Source organism: Balearica regulorum, chromosome 10 (assembly GCF_011004875.1).
Source record: "Balearica regulorum gibbericeps isolate bBalReg1 chromosome 10, bBalReg1.pri, whole genome shotgun sequence".
Classification (NCBI taxonomy): Eukaryota; Metazoa; Chordata; class Aves; order Gruiformes; family Gruidae; genus Balearica; species Balearica regulorum.
The window spans coordinates 5,010,738-5,026,671 of NC_046193.1; the positions used below are offsets into that span (position 1 = coordinate 5,010,738).

Sequence of the window (15,934 nt, forward strand, 5' to 3'; positions counted from 1 at the left end):
GACCTCTCCTTGCTGCCCACCCAAACTGGCCGGGAAAGCTGTCCGAGGAAGAGGAGGCATTACCTGGGTGAGGTGTGGGTTGGGGTTGAAGCCGCACTGGTTGCAGACTTTGCTGTGACACTGGGTGCAGGCGTTGAAGTTCGGCTGGCCGGGGGAGGAGGTGAGCTCCGTTGTCTTGCATATGGGGCAGAGCGTGCTGCTGGGGAGGGGGGCGATCTGCGGGACCGAGTAGGGAGAGGTAGGGGTGCTGCCCCGGTCCGGCGATGCCGAGGGAGACCTCCCCGAGCCCTGGCTCCCGGCGTCCACCTGCAGCATCCTCCGTGGTCCCTCCGCCGGCGGTCCGGGCTGGCCCCGGCCCCTCATCTCCCGGGGGCTCTGGGAGCTGGGCGCAGGCTGTGCAGGGGAGGGGGATGCCGACCGCTGGCCCGCTGCCTGGTCCAGCTGCTCTGGTCTCCTTGGCGTGCTGAAACACCGTTAAAAATACGCAGAATAAGCCAGGTTTAGTACGTTCAAATGATGCCAGTCAATGCAGAAAACATCCAAAGCGCCCCCTCCGCCCCCGAAGCCCTAGCTCTGCCAAGGAGGCACGGCGAAACCACGCTGCAAACCGGGGAAATTGTTCGGAGCGGCAGAAGGACACGCTTTACCTTATGAAACGAGGCGCAATTTCGGCTTTCTCTTATATAACCCAGCAGCGGCGATGTAATTGAATTATTTGGCGTATTCCAAATTGAACTTTAGTCAGAAAGTTGCACTTAAAATGTGAAGTTTGGGGCAGCTCCGGGCTCCTGCCAGCCAGGGCATCCCCCGTAGCGCTTCTCCAGCACAAACCCGTGCTGGAAGAGGCGGCAGCAGCAACTCTGGTTTGCAGATTGCGGGGCCCTTTCTGCAGGGAGACGGCCAACGCGCGCTAAACCATCTTCTCACAACCTACTTGTACGAGCTGCTGTGAAACAAAAAGGCTGCAAAGAGCCCTGTCTATTGCAGGAAAACCCCTCCAGAAGCCCAAGGCGGGGGGGGGGGGCAGGAGAACTACTCATGCTTTCCCAGCCGTCAAGCTGCCCCGTGCAAGTTGCAGGCGAAAGCAGCCTAGGGCTTGTTTCCAGGGGCCACAGCGGCGGGGAATTAAGGGAGAGGGTATCAGCTCTGCTTCAGTAATCGGTCCTAAAACAAGCAGCGTGGGGAACAGGGGCTTAGGCCCCCCAGCTGAACCTTCTGCTGGGTGACGTGAGTCTTGGCTGGGCAGAAAACCAGCTGGGATGCAGCAGGTCACAGGGACAGGGCTGTGAAACCCCCCCGTGCAACCACAGCTACGCAGAAGGACCAACGTCGAGCTGGGCGTCGCACCCGCCGGAGGTCAGGCAGCGGTCCCACAGCCCGCGTAGGATGCTTGGCACCCCGCAGCGTGCGGTCCCTGCCGCCCCAGGGCTTGGGGAGAGGGTCCAGCGGCCCCAGGGAGCTCTGGAGCAGCTTCAGCCGGGAGGGCTTTGAGTTCTCGTGCTGGAGAGCACGGCACGAGATCCCCCTGCGCCCCACCTCCGTGCAGGTACCCTGCCAAGGTGCCGCTGGTGGACCGCGAGCGCGTGAGAAGGAATCTGCGATGAAAGATATTTCTGTAATTACAGAATAATTCGGTGCACGTGCTTATTGGTAATGCCCGCAGATAGTTCTGCAAAAGGCAGAAGCCCTAATGCCCCGCTACCTGTCATCTACAGCTGTGTAAGAAAAAATATTACTCAGAAACTCGAATTTAATAAATTGTTGATTTACCCAAGCAAGGTCTGACCTTATAAAGGTTTAAAAAGGGAACTTAAATGCATAAAACTAATGAAATTCAAAGTGCACGTTGCCACAGTAATAGGAAGTCGGATGAAAATAAATATTAAAATAGCACTTTGGGAATATTTTTCGGCTGCCGATTGAAACCCACTTCTCTGAAGGAGAAATCGCACAATAATAATAATAATACTGAAGCAAAGCAATAAGGGAGTAACTGCTCTGCCCCAGACTAAAGAGCAAACGGCACCTGACACCTGCAGTAAGAGCCGTTTGCACGCCTGGCTCCTCCGTCACGCGCACGGACGCCCTCGAGCTCAGAACTGAGATTCGCCTCCTGATGCCCGGGGCCGCAAAGCTGCGGCCCCATAAACCGGGTGGCATCCTGACCACCCCGGGCGTGGGAGAGCTCGGTCCCAGGCGCCGGCAGAAAGTGCTGTCAAAAAGCAAAATGCATTTTCTCTCCTTAAATTTAATTCTTATGAAAACAGCATTTATGTATTGGAATATGTACTGTCCTAATGGGGTATTAAAGAACACTGAAATAACATTATTTGAAAAGATTAATGTATATAAGGTCAAATAACTGGTGTTTGGAATGAGAGAATGGTTGTTCCACTGCAAATTTCAAAATTTGAATTTTTTTTCCCTTTTGATATGAAAAAATGTTTGCCACCGAGTGGGAATTCTGACTCCAAACCAGCTCTGACCACAGAAACACCACTCAACTGCGGTGGATTCACTTCCCAGCTCAGTGAGAAGTGGAAAAAACTTACAGCAGCTACCCACAGCGGCAGTGTTTAGCAGTATATTCGTAGTTGCCACCTATTTTTGCAGCTGCTATTAGTAGTACTCGCAGTCTGGATGTCGCTTACTTAGTTCGAGTACCTTTCTTGAAATAAAGAGTGAATTTCTTGCAGCAAATCAACGCGAGGAGCGCTGTACCTCTGAAGGTGCACTCCGTCAAGAGTTGCTGTCACACAACGCGCGGACAAGTTTACCATGTTTCCTACCCAAAACAGAGTCTGTGGCTCTCTTGAAAAAGCAAAAAAACCCCAAAAACCATGAGAAAAAAATGACACAAGGTGCCGTTATTTTGCCTCGAGCATCGTTCCTGGCGCAGCAGAGGGAGGAGGGCAGTTGGGCACTTGCTGCCCGCTGGGATCGATGGAGATCCCTCCCGGCTCCCTCCACCTTTCCAGGTGCGAAGAAATGCCGGGCACCATCCTCATCCTGCTCCCAGCAGCGGCTTCACTCTGGGCACTCAGATCATCACTGCGTCGATTTATTTTATAATCACCCAAGACATCCCAGCCGTCCCGTGACACGGGCTGGGCTGTTTCTCACTTGCAGCAGTTGAACGTATCCATGAAATTTTAAGACCAGAAGGAATCACCCGGTAACTCCGTCCAGGAGAGACGCCCTGGGAAAGCACACGAGAACAGTCACATGGAGCCAGAGGCAGGCCCACGCTCGTTGCACCTTTGCTAGGATGCTCCAACGCTTGCGTGTCCCGTACCCATCTACGAACCCTTTGGTTGTTCTTACACAAGCCCAAACTCCGGCTCTTCCACTTTTTTTCTTCCATACAGCCCTCTTTATCACTGATAAAAATATTAACTAGCATGGGGCTGCTCCCCAGTTCCAAAGGAATTCCCCTCCGACGCCACCAGATCGCTCGTTAGCAATTAGACTGAGACGTCTCGATAAGGCCGGATTTCACCCCTTTGATGGGGGCTGTCTTGATTTTTGCAGCACCCTGATTGTTGAATTAGAAATATGGGGCGATGCTCAGTCAAACGTCTCCGCAGGGCCCCAGCTCAGCAGCGCTCCCACAGTTACCAACAGAGTTATAATTTCGCCCAAGTGAAGAGTATCGAGCGCGTTTGACTAAGCTTATTAACAATTATGCCATCGAGGTTTCCATTTATGATATTCTGTCTATCAACGCTTTCTCAAGAGCAGGGCAGGCAGGCAGCTCTATTAATCCGCCTGCAATCACCGGCAGGTTGGGCAGCTGGGAAGATGCCATTTTCTTCCCTTTTTTTTTTATTTTTAAATTGAAAAAAACCGATGGCTTTCTTCTTGCTTTCTAAAACTCCCTCCATTTTCCAGCATAAAGCCACCGCCAGCCGCCCGGGTTTCGCTCCCAGCTCTGCGGCGTATCCGTACCTGCTCTGTTCCCTTCCCTACGGCAGCTGCCCATCTCCCGGCGTGAAGCACCGCAAAACACCCACAAAAACCAACCCTCGGCTCCGGGCAAGACAGGAGGCTAAACGGCAAGGTTGCTTTGCCATGTAGCCCAGAGCTCAAAATCACCCTGACGGATTAATCCGTCCCCAGGTCTTGCTTCTCCGTCAGATCCTTCTCCCGATTAAAAAGGCGCAGAACTTTCCTTGTTCCACTCGGGAGCGAGCACGGATATGAAACCAGCCTTTCTATTTAGGGCTGGCGCAGGCTGGGAGGAGATGGAGGAGGGAGCAGCTGACTGAGATGATCAGAAGCACGAACAGCACCGTGAAAACCAAGGGTCAAAGCCATTCGCCACTAAACGGAGCTCAGCAGCATAAGATGTCGCAAGCACCTCGCATTTTTTATGGCTGGTTTTTCCCCCTTCTGTAAAAATGTCGGGTTTTCATTGAAATAGCAAGAATTGGGAAGGCTTTAAAACCACAATCCAATTTATGGCCGAACCAAATGTTAGACACTCAGTTGGCTGGTTAAAGTTTAATTTCAGAAAAAAAGATGATTTGTCCTAAACTAAACTTTTGATGCCAGATGACAGTGTCTTTAGGAAAGATGAAAGCAATACAGTGACATCGAATTGGTTTACAATCCCCTTCCAGTAACCTGGCACAGCCGCCTTCTTCGGGAACTGCTGGGAGTCGGGGCCTGCAGGAGGGAATCGCTCTGATTTCACTCAGGTAGGTTCACCGGTGCCGCTACAGGTTACAGAGAAGAGCCGAGCCTGGAGCCGGCAGCCCAAGAGGCGTCAACGGGTCCTTTTTCACGCAAGCTGCTAACCTGGGAGCGATAACCACCGCGAGGTAAATGCCAACGCCCTTGACACCTTTGCCACAAAGTAATGACGATACCACACAAAGCCCACAGGCGCGGCTGGTAACTCCAGTCTTGTTCAGGAGTGGCGTGTGGAAAAGTTCAAGAGAGAACGCATGCAGTGGTCTTCTCCTAATTTAGTGGTTTTCTCCTAATTTCTTGTCCCCCCCCCGAACACACTGGCCCCATCCATCTGCTGAGCTGCCACCAAACCCCGGCAGCACGCACGTCCACGGGGCCCCGGCGTTTTTGGTCCGAGTAAATCCTTCAGGAGCTGCAAGCCCTTTTATGCAAGTGGAAAACGTGGATTGCAGCCCTTTCTCTGCCTGGTGCCAGCCGAAATGGGTCTCCTGCTCACCAGGCAACCGATTTAATTACCACATTATAGTATATAAAAAGAACATGAAAATGAAGGGCACCATCCCTTCACAAAGAGCATGCCCTGCTCAGGCTTTCCAAAGAGCTGGATTTGTCCATGCAAGGCAGCTCCTGGCTTCACATCCGTAGCAAAAACGAGTACATTGAATCCCTGGCAGTGTTTAAGACCAGGTTGGATGGGGCTTTGGGCAACCTGGGCTAGTGGAGGGTGTCCCTGCCCATGGCAGGGGTGGCACTGGATGGGCTGGGAGGTCCCTCCCAACCCAACCCTGCCTGGGATCCTGTGATTCTATGAAATTGGGACAAGCAAGTCTTTTGTATTAGTAGAAAAAGAAGGAAAACAACCGCCGCTTACCTGCAATAAAACCAAGGGGGGGGAGAAGCAAACAAATCGAGATAAAGCACAAAAAGAGAGAAGATGTGTCGACACTCACGCCCAAAAGAGGGAGGCTGGGTTAACGAACGAGAATTAGAGCTGCTCAGCTACGAGCAGAGATTTGACCTAGTTGGTTCGACTGAAACCTGATGTGAACATCCACATGACTGATTTTAAGAATCACTGAATATAACCTATTTAGAGAAAAAAAAAAAAGAAAAAAAGGGAAAAAAAAAAAGAAAAAAGAAAAAAAAGAAAAAAAAAAGAGGTAGCTAAGCAAAAGAGGAGTTGCGCTCTAGGTCAAAATGGCACTGGGTTCGACTCAGGAGTACAGAATTCCTAACGCTTTGGGGTCAGCACAGAAACTGTGTGGGATAATGTCACATATTAGCTGGTGCATGCTGCCTATCAGCAAATCAGACTAGAAAATAGGACATGCAACCTTTTAATAAATAAACAGGAAAAGAAGCGTCTGACGAGGAGGGCCACCAGTTTCGGCTGCGTGCGCTGAAAATCTCAAGCTAGTGATGCTGAAACATCCACCGAGCTCGGGAGCTTTATCGGCGGCAGCTTCGTCGCTCTAAAAGTGCTACGTCCAGCACGGGGAGTTCTCCATCGCACTCTGCTTTGGCAAAAAAAGACGCAGTTACAGAACTAAAAATCAGCCCCCGCTCAACTGCAAGGGCCCCCGACCTAACTGCATTGGTGACCACGCAGGAAGACGTTTACACTAGAAATGCGTGTAGTGGACGGTTTGAAACCAGCACATGCCACACAGCCGAAAGCAGAATAGAAAATATGAAATGGCGACTGGAAACTGCCAGGGAGTATTTTAGTAGACGCTGGCACAAGCGCTCTGGTGAAAGGCCAGGGTGTTTAACGAACCGCTTTGGCGAGCAGCGGGAAAAACCCTGTTCTCCTGCAGCTTTGTGCTCCAGGGTTGTCCCGTTCCCATCGGATGAGATGCAACCCGCGAGCCCTCTGCCTCCCCGTCAAACCCCGCGGGGCCAGGGTCCCAGGAGGGGCTGCCAGGCAGGCAGGGACGTAAGCCACATCCACTTAATGCACCGGACTAACGACCTTCCCCAGCGGAACCACGTCCCGGCACGGCGCTGCCACGCGGCAAACAGCACGGCAATGCGCGGTGTGCCGCCCTCCTCCTCCGGCACCCGGTTTGGCAGAAGACAAGACGCTCAGCGCTGCTGCCAGCTCCTCCCTTAGTTTAAAACGCGGAGGTCTGCACACTCCACGGATGGGTAACGAGAACCCCAAGTTCTCCAGCTCACATCCACACTGCAGGCGTGTGACTCGGTACACTTCTATTCTAATTTTGCTGTGTGGCAAATAAATACTTAATTTGCACCTGACTTGGCCTTGGGTGGGCTAAGAGCAATTTCAGAGTAACTGCCTTCCCCTGAGGCGCTTGGCAACTCAAAACTGGAGCAAGCGCTGCTCACCCCGACCAGCCCAGCATCCCCAAACCTCTCTGCAGAGCAACCCAAGGTCTGACGTCTCCCAGTCACCCTACGTAGCCCACGGTGAACATCTGCAACCGAGCACGAGGCAACTGATCCCCACGGAGTCCAGAGCGGCCCAAGACCTGAACCGCAGTCAGGGGAGACTTTTGCGCGTCTCCTACGAGCCCTTGCAAGCCAGAAAGTCACCGAGAAACGTGCAGACCACCGCGGGCTGCTCTGGGGAGCTGCTCTTCCAGCTGCCGACGCCTGAAACGTGCAGCCACCGCGGTCAGGATCTTGGCCAAGCCCCTCAGAGCCACCGGCAACTGGAGTGACAGAAGAGCCTGTCGGTAATGATCTCAGTCCAATATATATCAAAGAGATTTCTTCTGAGATAGCTTTACAGGAGCAGGCACACTGAAGGTTGAAAGATTTGAACGGGTCTCCTTTTTAAGTGATATAACTGTTGCCGAGAACATTTATGACCTTGAACTTCAAAGCATTAAAATCTGTCGGGAATAAGTGGGGTGTCCGATATCCATTCTGCCTCGGCGTAAGAGAAAGTCTGTTTCCTCTGCGACAGCAGCAAACTACACGTAAATCTTCCAGAGATAGAGTAGAAGCCACTTCTTGCTCGTGATGCAATCAGCTGCATGGCGTAAGAGGAGCGGTACAGCTGGCTGCTGGGAGCCGGGAGGGCGCAGAGGCGAAGCCGGAGCCCTGGCCCCACCGCGCCTGCAGCCACGCCGTCCCGGGGGTGGACACGGAGCTATTAGAAAGGTCCGCTGGATTTCTGATCCAGCGTCTGCGGCTCTCTGGGCACTTAGGAAGTACCTGGAAGATGTAAAGCGAGGAGGAACGGTGGCTCTTCCAGTGAATGGGGGCAGTGGGTGGGTCGGCTTCGGACCACGGGTGTGGGTGAAGACCAGCCTTGGAGCCCTTGAGGAGAGCTGGAAGGAGAGGCGGTGGCAGGCAACCCCTGTATCCTCGATCCTGCCGAAGGGGAGGATGCTCAGCACCGCTGCCCGACCGCAGGACTCCTTACGTCCCCCGCCGAGCTCACCAAACTCCACATTAATTCCGGTGAGCGCTGGGGATGCTGCGGGCTGGGCGGCAAAGCGGGCTGCTGCCTGCAGAGCTCCTCTCCTCCTCCCTGCGGGACTTGGAAGGTCTGCGAGAGATGACGAAGAGCCCTGCCGCAGAGATACGACCCTGCCACCAACACCAGGGAGCTCGTGGAGAAAGGGCGGCGGAAAGGGGGGTACATGTCCCCAGAAGTCACAGTGAGGAGCGGGCTGACAGCCGTCCCTTCGATCCGATTTCCACCCAGCTATCGATGGGTAGCCTCCGTATCCTTCCTGGGCCCAGCCGATCGCTGTCGGCGAGTCATTTACGCATGTTAAAAATCATGTAATTCGTAAAGGGTCGTCACAATCGTGAAAACACTGTGGGCACCAGAAAGGACAGGTATGATGGGTGGACCACGCCAGCCATGGAGCAGCCGCTCCGCTCCGACCCCATCCTCTGACGCCGCAGAGCCGAGCTCTGGCAATTAAATGGGGAGAGATCCGATCGCCACAGCCACGTTTAACCAAAGTCCTTTGTCCTAGGAAAACCAACAGCACGAATTACTGCGCTCTGTTTATGAAACGCCAACAAAGCCGAAAGAGAAACCACGGCACGAAGCTCAGGAATTTTTATGGCGCACGGTTCATGAAAGCTTATCTCGTAAATCTATGATTATAAACCCCCCTCCTCGAGAGCCCCTCTGATTGCAATGGGCAGCCACACAATATTTGGAATATTTTGCGTAGGTAGTTAACTGTTCCCTCAAGCGAGGCAGAATAAAGCTACCTGCTCCTGATTTACTCCTGCGATACGCACGGCGCCTGCTTTGAGACGCCAAAATTGGCGACAGAAATAACAGACTCAGCTTCAATCTCTTGCAGGACTGGAAAAAACCCACACAAATATACGTGACTACTATAATATTTAAATCTAAAATGGGAGGGGAAAAAAAAATAAATCAGAAAAAGTAAGAAAGTTTGTTAAAAAGAAATTAAAAGCGGCAGGTGGAAGGGTAAGAAAGGGAAGTTTCCATGGCACCTGTTAGCATATTAGGGCCGCGGGCAAAAGTACGCTGTCGAGAAAGGGTTTAGGACATGGCCATAACAAGGTAACGTAATTAAAGAGTGGAGCAAATAAGGCTACAGGAGTAAAAGGAAATCCTGCAAAAAATAAAAATTGTATCTAGATGAGGAAAAAACTCCCCAAAAAGCCCAAAATTTTGGCAAATTAAATTTAAAAACCTAACACAGCATTTAAAAAAAGAAATTCCCTTAAAGAACAACTCGTAAACTGGGACCAAAAAAAAAATTTTTTTTCTAAAACTTTAGATATAGGAAATCTGCCAAAGAATCTGGAAAACTGAAAGAAGATGGGAAACGCAACAGAAATATTTAAGGAATGCAAGACTGTAAAAGAGAAGATAAATCCAACCTTTGCCATGCTGTTTGCTGAGGAGAAATTTAAGAGGGTTCCCACACCAGAAACATTTCCTATACACGATTAGTCTGAAAAACCACCTCAGCAGGAGAAATGTTAGGATAAAAATCTAGAAAGAAAGCAGGAAAAAAAGAAGCAAAAGATGGTGAAATAAGGGGAATTGTGGGTTAATAACCGCTCACGATTTAGACGGTCAGGTTTTCATGAGTAGAGTTGCAGGACCCTGCCAGGGGATAAATGGGAAATATTCATAAATGGCCTGGGAAGGAGGGGAGTAACGAAGTTTGCTGACCCTACAAATTTATTCAGCGTATTCAAAGCTAAAACTGAACGCAAATTGCTTTAGGAGGCTCTCCTGAAACAGATGTCTCGGAATGCCGTGGCAGGTGAAATCCAAGGTCAAGAAATGCCGAGGAACGCACAGAAGAGAAGATAACTATGGCCGCGCGTAGTGATGGGCTCTAAAGGAGATATTGCCACTCTGCAAAGAGTTCTTCAAGCCGTTTTGGACAGTTCTCAGAAAATGTCAATTTAATGCTCATCAACAAATATAGAACGATCTACAAAAAAAATAGACAATTAAGTTATTTTGGGAAAAACGCATTCTGGAAAGCAATTCAAAGAGAAGAGCAGAGGCAGCCCGTTCCCTTGACTTGCTTCTGGCTTTTTCCGCCCCCCCCCCGGAGAGTGGCACAAAGGTCTGGTTTTGCAAGGCTCCCTTTTCAGTTTTAGGCTTGATTCAGCCCAGCAGCTGGAGGGAGATTTCTGCAGCTCTTGGCCCGCGGTGAGCAAGTGCTCCATCGGGAGAGCGGTTTGCTGCTGGCGGGTAAAAAGGGGTAAATCCCAGGGGTCTGGCTGTACCAGGACAGCGTTCACGGTCCCGTCCACACCACCCACGGGTCCCCGTGCTTCTACGAACCTCCCAGCAGCAAGAAGTTTGCCTTTGACCATCACGAAGCTAGGAAGACCGCAGGGCCCTTTTTTTTGGATGAGTTCCACCCATGCTCCAAAATTAAAAGCTGATGCAAAAAACCCCAAATAAATAAATAAATAAATAAATAAATAAATGTATCATTATCCATCTCCGTGACAGCTTGAGTCAACCGAACTCAGCCCGGAATGAGGAACAACACTCATTCCAGGCATAAAAAATAGGAAGATCCATCAGAAAGAGAAGTGCTGCTAAAAAAGAGGCGGTAATGACATACCAGCAAGAAACCGGCTTGTATTTTTAGAAAAAGGAAAGAAAAACCCGGTTAAAACAGCAATTTCCAGGAGAGGAAATCAGACTACCACACCGCGGAGAGACAAACTGCTCCTGGTAACTGCAGCGAGCGGCAACAGAAAAATCCTGACTTTGCATGCCTGTTTGTTCCAGCCTGGGCAGATGAAACGCGAGACCTAATATGTATTTTTTGGTGTCTGTGAAAAATTGTAGCATTTTTATCCATCTTGCAATTGTGTCTTTGCACCTCACAGCATTTTGGCCATCTCATCATTGTCCCTCTAACTCTTCCCCAGGCCATTTAGGTCCTTGATTTTTTTTTATTTTTTTTTTTTTGCTGCCTCAGGTTACCAGGAGAGCCGACGTCTAAAACATGGAAAAGCAATCAAGAGAAGATCATTTGGGCAGCGACTGAGGAAAGAGCCATCAACTCATGTCCTCCCCGAAGAGCTCCAAGTACTGCGCACGTAGAGGGGCACACGGTAAAACCGATGAGCCCGCACCACTGCAAGGAGAAGACGCTCGTGTCCGACACGGCCAGGCGCCGTCAAATGAAAACTTCACATCGGGGTGTGTTTGTCAGAAACGCTTCTCAGCTGCAGAAGTTTCTCCATCCCTGACGTTCTCCAAACCAGCGTGCGTGGTCCAAGGATGTCCGCCACTGGAGACAAGACCGTGGTTGCCTACGGGGACACTGCCAGCCAGCTGCCCGGTGCAGGACGGGCTGGGTATAGTTGTTTGTGTGTCTCAGATTCGCACTTTCTGGTTCTCGGAGATTTGAATTGGAAGCTCAAATGCCAACAGCAAACCGAACTCACAATTAACAAACATTTTCATCTCTAAAACTCGTTACTCGCAACAGGAAAGGAAAAGCAAACCCAAAGAATAATCCATTACCAACACTGCCAGAGACACCATCAGCTTCAATATTTCAGGCTGTCCAGTTTAAATGTACTTTTGAAATAGGAGAGTCTGAAATTCCCCTGCCAGATTCTTCACAAGATCAAAGGAAAACACTTCTCCAGCGTCTGCAGTTCTTTGAGGCGCTTTGTCCCTGCCGCACGTACCTGACCAGAACATTTGTCCCCAAAGAGGCTGGTGCATCTGCGTATTTGAGGTATCTGTCCTCGTGGTCCCATCGAAAGGCTTAACTTGGCAGAAGTGGAAGCAGGTAAAATTTAAGGCCGAGAAGTTCACTTGATAACTGAACTGGATTTTAGACATGTTGATAAGGAGAAGGAATTTTATTACTACCCAAAGCAGCTAGTTGGTTTTCTTTGCACATTTCCAGGAAAGGCAGGATAATTTGTTCATTTGGGAGTGTTTGGGACTGTGTTTTTAGTTAATAATAAATCAAAATTAAGTTGGTAATTACCAACACGGGTCGGATGAAACCGAGTTGCATAGCCAACAGGAACCATCTCCTAATCCATTAACCAGTGCAGCTAGGAGATACTTCAAGATGAGAAAGGCAGATAAAATAAAGCACCAAAGGGATGCCTAAGGAGATACTTCTTCAGAGTCTTCTTCAGAGTGATGTTTCTGGACGCCTTGTTTTTGCCAGGTTAAGGTAATCGATGACATATAATGTAGTAACACGGACCATCTTTTCCGCTCAAACAAGAACTGATGTTCTGCTACAGTTTTAGCGTAAGCAGTCCAAACCAAGTCTAATAAAGTGGCAAACGGGCTCTACCTGCTCTGACAATCACCACCACAAAAGGCCCAAAGTTCAGCAAAGGCCCACGTGTCCCCTCTGCTGCCAAGCCCTAGGTGGTAGGGTCTCACCCAGAGGGAGGAGGACAGGTCGGGGTGCGCTTGCGGGACCGGCAGACTCAGAGATCTCCACTCTGTATCGATGGAAACAACCCGTTTTCCCCTGCACACTCCCCAGCTACAGCATTCCCAAGCAAAACATCCGTAACGGCTCGCAGACGGGGGAAAAGGAGAAGGCTTGGAAATTTCCGCTCCTTGGGACTACAAAAGGACGGTCGGGGCAGATGCTGAGCAGCACGGACTGATTTACAGCGATGTAAGCAGTATCCAGCATCGCCTCCTCACGTACGCTGGCGTCAGAAGTATTTACGGAAAGCTACCGATGCCGCCTGGCCCCGACACAATGTGCTCCGGCGCTATCTGCTGCAGACATCTCGCAAGTTCCTATCGGAGCAGACGCAGCCCATGGATGTGTTTTGGAAGCTGCCTGACAGTGGTTTCCCCACCCTCCTAAGAGCCATTCCCAGCAGAAGAGAGCGGAGAAGGGCAGTGGTCCAAAGGATCCCACTCCTCGCCCAGATGACCACGCGGTTTTCGTGTCCATAGCACTCCTGCTCGGTCCATCAAGAAATCTGGCTGTGAACGGGTAAAAAGAAACCCAAAAGATGGTGGCTAACCATCGGTGGGCAGAAGACACAGAGCAGACACGGGAAAGATCTACGCGCTTCAAGGGCAAGACGTGGTTCACCACATCCTATTGCTGGTCCTACAAGGTCTACAGCAACGGGTCCCAAACTTGGAGCCAACGACACAACTGAATTTTCTGCAGACAAGCTACTGAAAAAGCGTACTGCAACATTAAAATGGGAAGTAAAGGCATTACTCCATCGTGTAGACTATAGAGGGTTTTGCCAAGCACGACGAGAACGGTTTAGGCTGCGACCATCATGGGCGCTTAAACTAACTAGATCAAGCCCAGCCTGGCCAGGGCGGCACACGCTACCATCGCGTTGCCCAACTGCAGCACAGGCGTACCTGGAAAGGCTTCAAACCAGCAGCGTTTACTCTGGCAGTTAACTGGGAGTTTAGTCTTTAAAAAAAAGAAAGCAAAGAAAGCAAAGAAAGAAAAAAAAAAAAGAAAAAACAGAAAAAACCCCAACCAAACAACAATTTGTCTCCCTAAGAAGATTAATAGGTGCATTTAAAGAAATCAGTCTGTAGGCTTAATGAGAAAGAGGCAGCAAAATCCTAAATGTGAGACCTCCTACAGTTTTTCAGTCCAGCTGTACAATCAAATAATAGTTTATGTAACTAGGATTGGAACAAAATAAATTAAAAGTCATTTCATGTTTCATCAAAGGAAGAAGTACAGTTTGGAGTCAACGTGGAAAAAGATCTAGTTCAGCACTGCGTTTTCCCCAAGCCTTTCCTAAGCTTCGTATTATCAGCTGATTCAGTTTTTTTCAAACGAGGAAGGCAAATTACCAAGTCCCTTAAGAACTTCTTATATAAATTTCAACTATTCCTATTTTATAACTTATATCTGTAACTGAAATGTTTTCTTAGGAGATGAAAGAAAAAAAAACAAAAAAAAAACCCCACCACACTGTTTTTCCCAGGCTGCAATCTGTTTTCTCCGGTTAAAAAAAAATAAATTAACAGCTACAACATGTCAATCTTTGAAAGTAATTCCCACATACAATTTCATCCTTTCACAGACATTAAATATGGCAAAAGCTCTTCATACTCCTCACGTCTAGACTGATGAAGGAAGGATGCAAGCTACCAACAGATTCTTTCTCATACTGGGGAACCCGTGGTGGACCCTGTTGGGTCTCATGTGAGCTTGCAAGAGGGGCTGGACCCCTCTGAATCCGTTTAATAACAGAAAAAGACACGTCTAAGATTGACTTCATGCCCACGTACAACTTCCAAGGACAGAGCACCCTGAGAAGGAGCACCTGAGGCCATGTCACGATGGGTCACGTACTCCAAGCATCTCCTAACAGAGCTCAAAATCCATAAATAAAGCCAAATTCCAAAATAAATATGCACATTCACAACGCCACCACAGTCCTCAGGAGAGCACCGGTTCTGCAAAGGGACGTTCACTGGAGCCAGGCTCTCAGCGTCACCCTCACATCCCTCTTGACAACTGGAGAAGCCTGTGAGCCCCCGTTGCCAGGAAAGACTCAAAACAGGCAAACAGGCAATATTCTACTGGCAGGGAAGAAAAAAAAAGAAAAAAAAAAAAAAAAGGTTCAAAAGCGGCTCTCAGTTATTGACATCTGGCCTCTGAAAGTCTCCCTACCCTGTAATACCTACACAGAGGTCTGCGCCTCCGGCACCCTGGGCCGCATGGAGGAGGGCTTGCCAACCTCAAACAGATCGGCTGAAACGCTGAATTTTATCACATCGGCACCAGGCAACACTTTGGTCCAAGGTGATCTTTTTTTTTTTTTTTTTCCTGTGGCCTTCAGAGGAGCTGTCAAATCCTCATCTGAAAGCTATTCAGTGTGGGAAACTGCTTTGTCACGTCTGAGAAACCGTGGTCCCTGGCAGGTCCCGGAGCCAAGTGAAGAACGGTTAGTCATACCTGCTTGAAGAAACTCAAAATTCAGCAACGTTTCTCAAGCAGCACGGATGCATTTTCCCTTTGAGCCACACATTATCTGCTTGCTCTAGGTCGCGTGGTAACTGTCAAAAAAGGGGGAAGCCCCCTGAGAAGAGGGCAGGAGATGCTCTTCTCGTGGGGAGCAGCACGGCGTGCTCAGGCAGCAGAGGTTCAGATGACTGCAGGTGGGACAGGCAGGAGATGGCAGCTGGCACCTCACACGAGGAGGGTTCAGAAGCTGCAGGACACCCCGGGCAGAAGTCAGAGCACAGCCCCGAAGCCCACTCACACAGAATGAGGAAATGCTGAGAAACATAGGGATGACCTCGACAGTCTTCAGGGAGGAGAGAAAGAGCTTCTCACGGGCCAGAGGAGCCTGGGCAGAGCTTGCTGCAACTCAGGAAGTCACTGCATAACCGCGACGCAGTGAGAAGACTTGGTGTCCATAAGATGCCCCTTCCTTACCTCCTGTACCACGTGCTGCCTGGCTGCGAGCACAGAGAGGGGCAAGGTGGACAAGGGTAGGACCATCACATCGTCTCCATCGAGTCCTGACCCACATACCACGGGCTGCCCCTGCTGCATCCCAGCGATGCAACACGCCCCATTGTCTGGCTGCAGAACCAGAAATGAGTGACCGTCCCAGTCACATCACTCCCTTCTGCGAAACCGGCTGGCCAGGATGGCTCAGGTCCAAGTCTTTGAACAACACACTTGGGCTTGAAGGTGGTGGTATACCTCAGGAAGACATACGGCAGTTAAATCACATCTGCACGTCTCAAACACACGGACTACCGCAGGTAAATCAAAGCTGCATTTTGGCTTTGCAA

At 50.1% G+C, this 15,934-nt stretch overlaps 1 protein-coding gene across 2 annotated transcripts in view; it reads right to left on the reverse strand.

Annotated features, from left to right (window-relative positions):
* The window catches only part of BSN (bassoon presynaptic cytomatrix protein), a 92,518-nt gene that overhangs the window by 69,130 nt on the left and 7,454 nt on the right, over positions 1 to 15,934 (reverse strand). For both annotated transcript variants that reach the window (XM_075762833.1, XM_075762834.1), the window contains one exon: positions 64 to 463. In XM_075762833.1, coding sequence (XP_075618948.1) covers positions 64 to 463 — 400 coding nt within the window. The remainder of the gene's footprint in view (positions 1 to 63; positions 464 to 15,934) is intronic.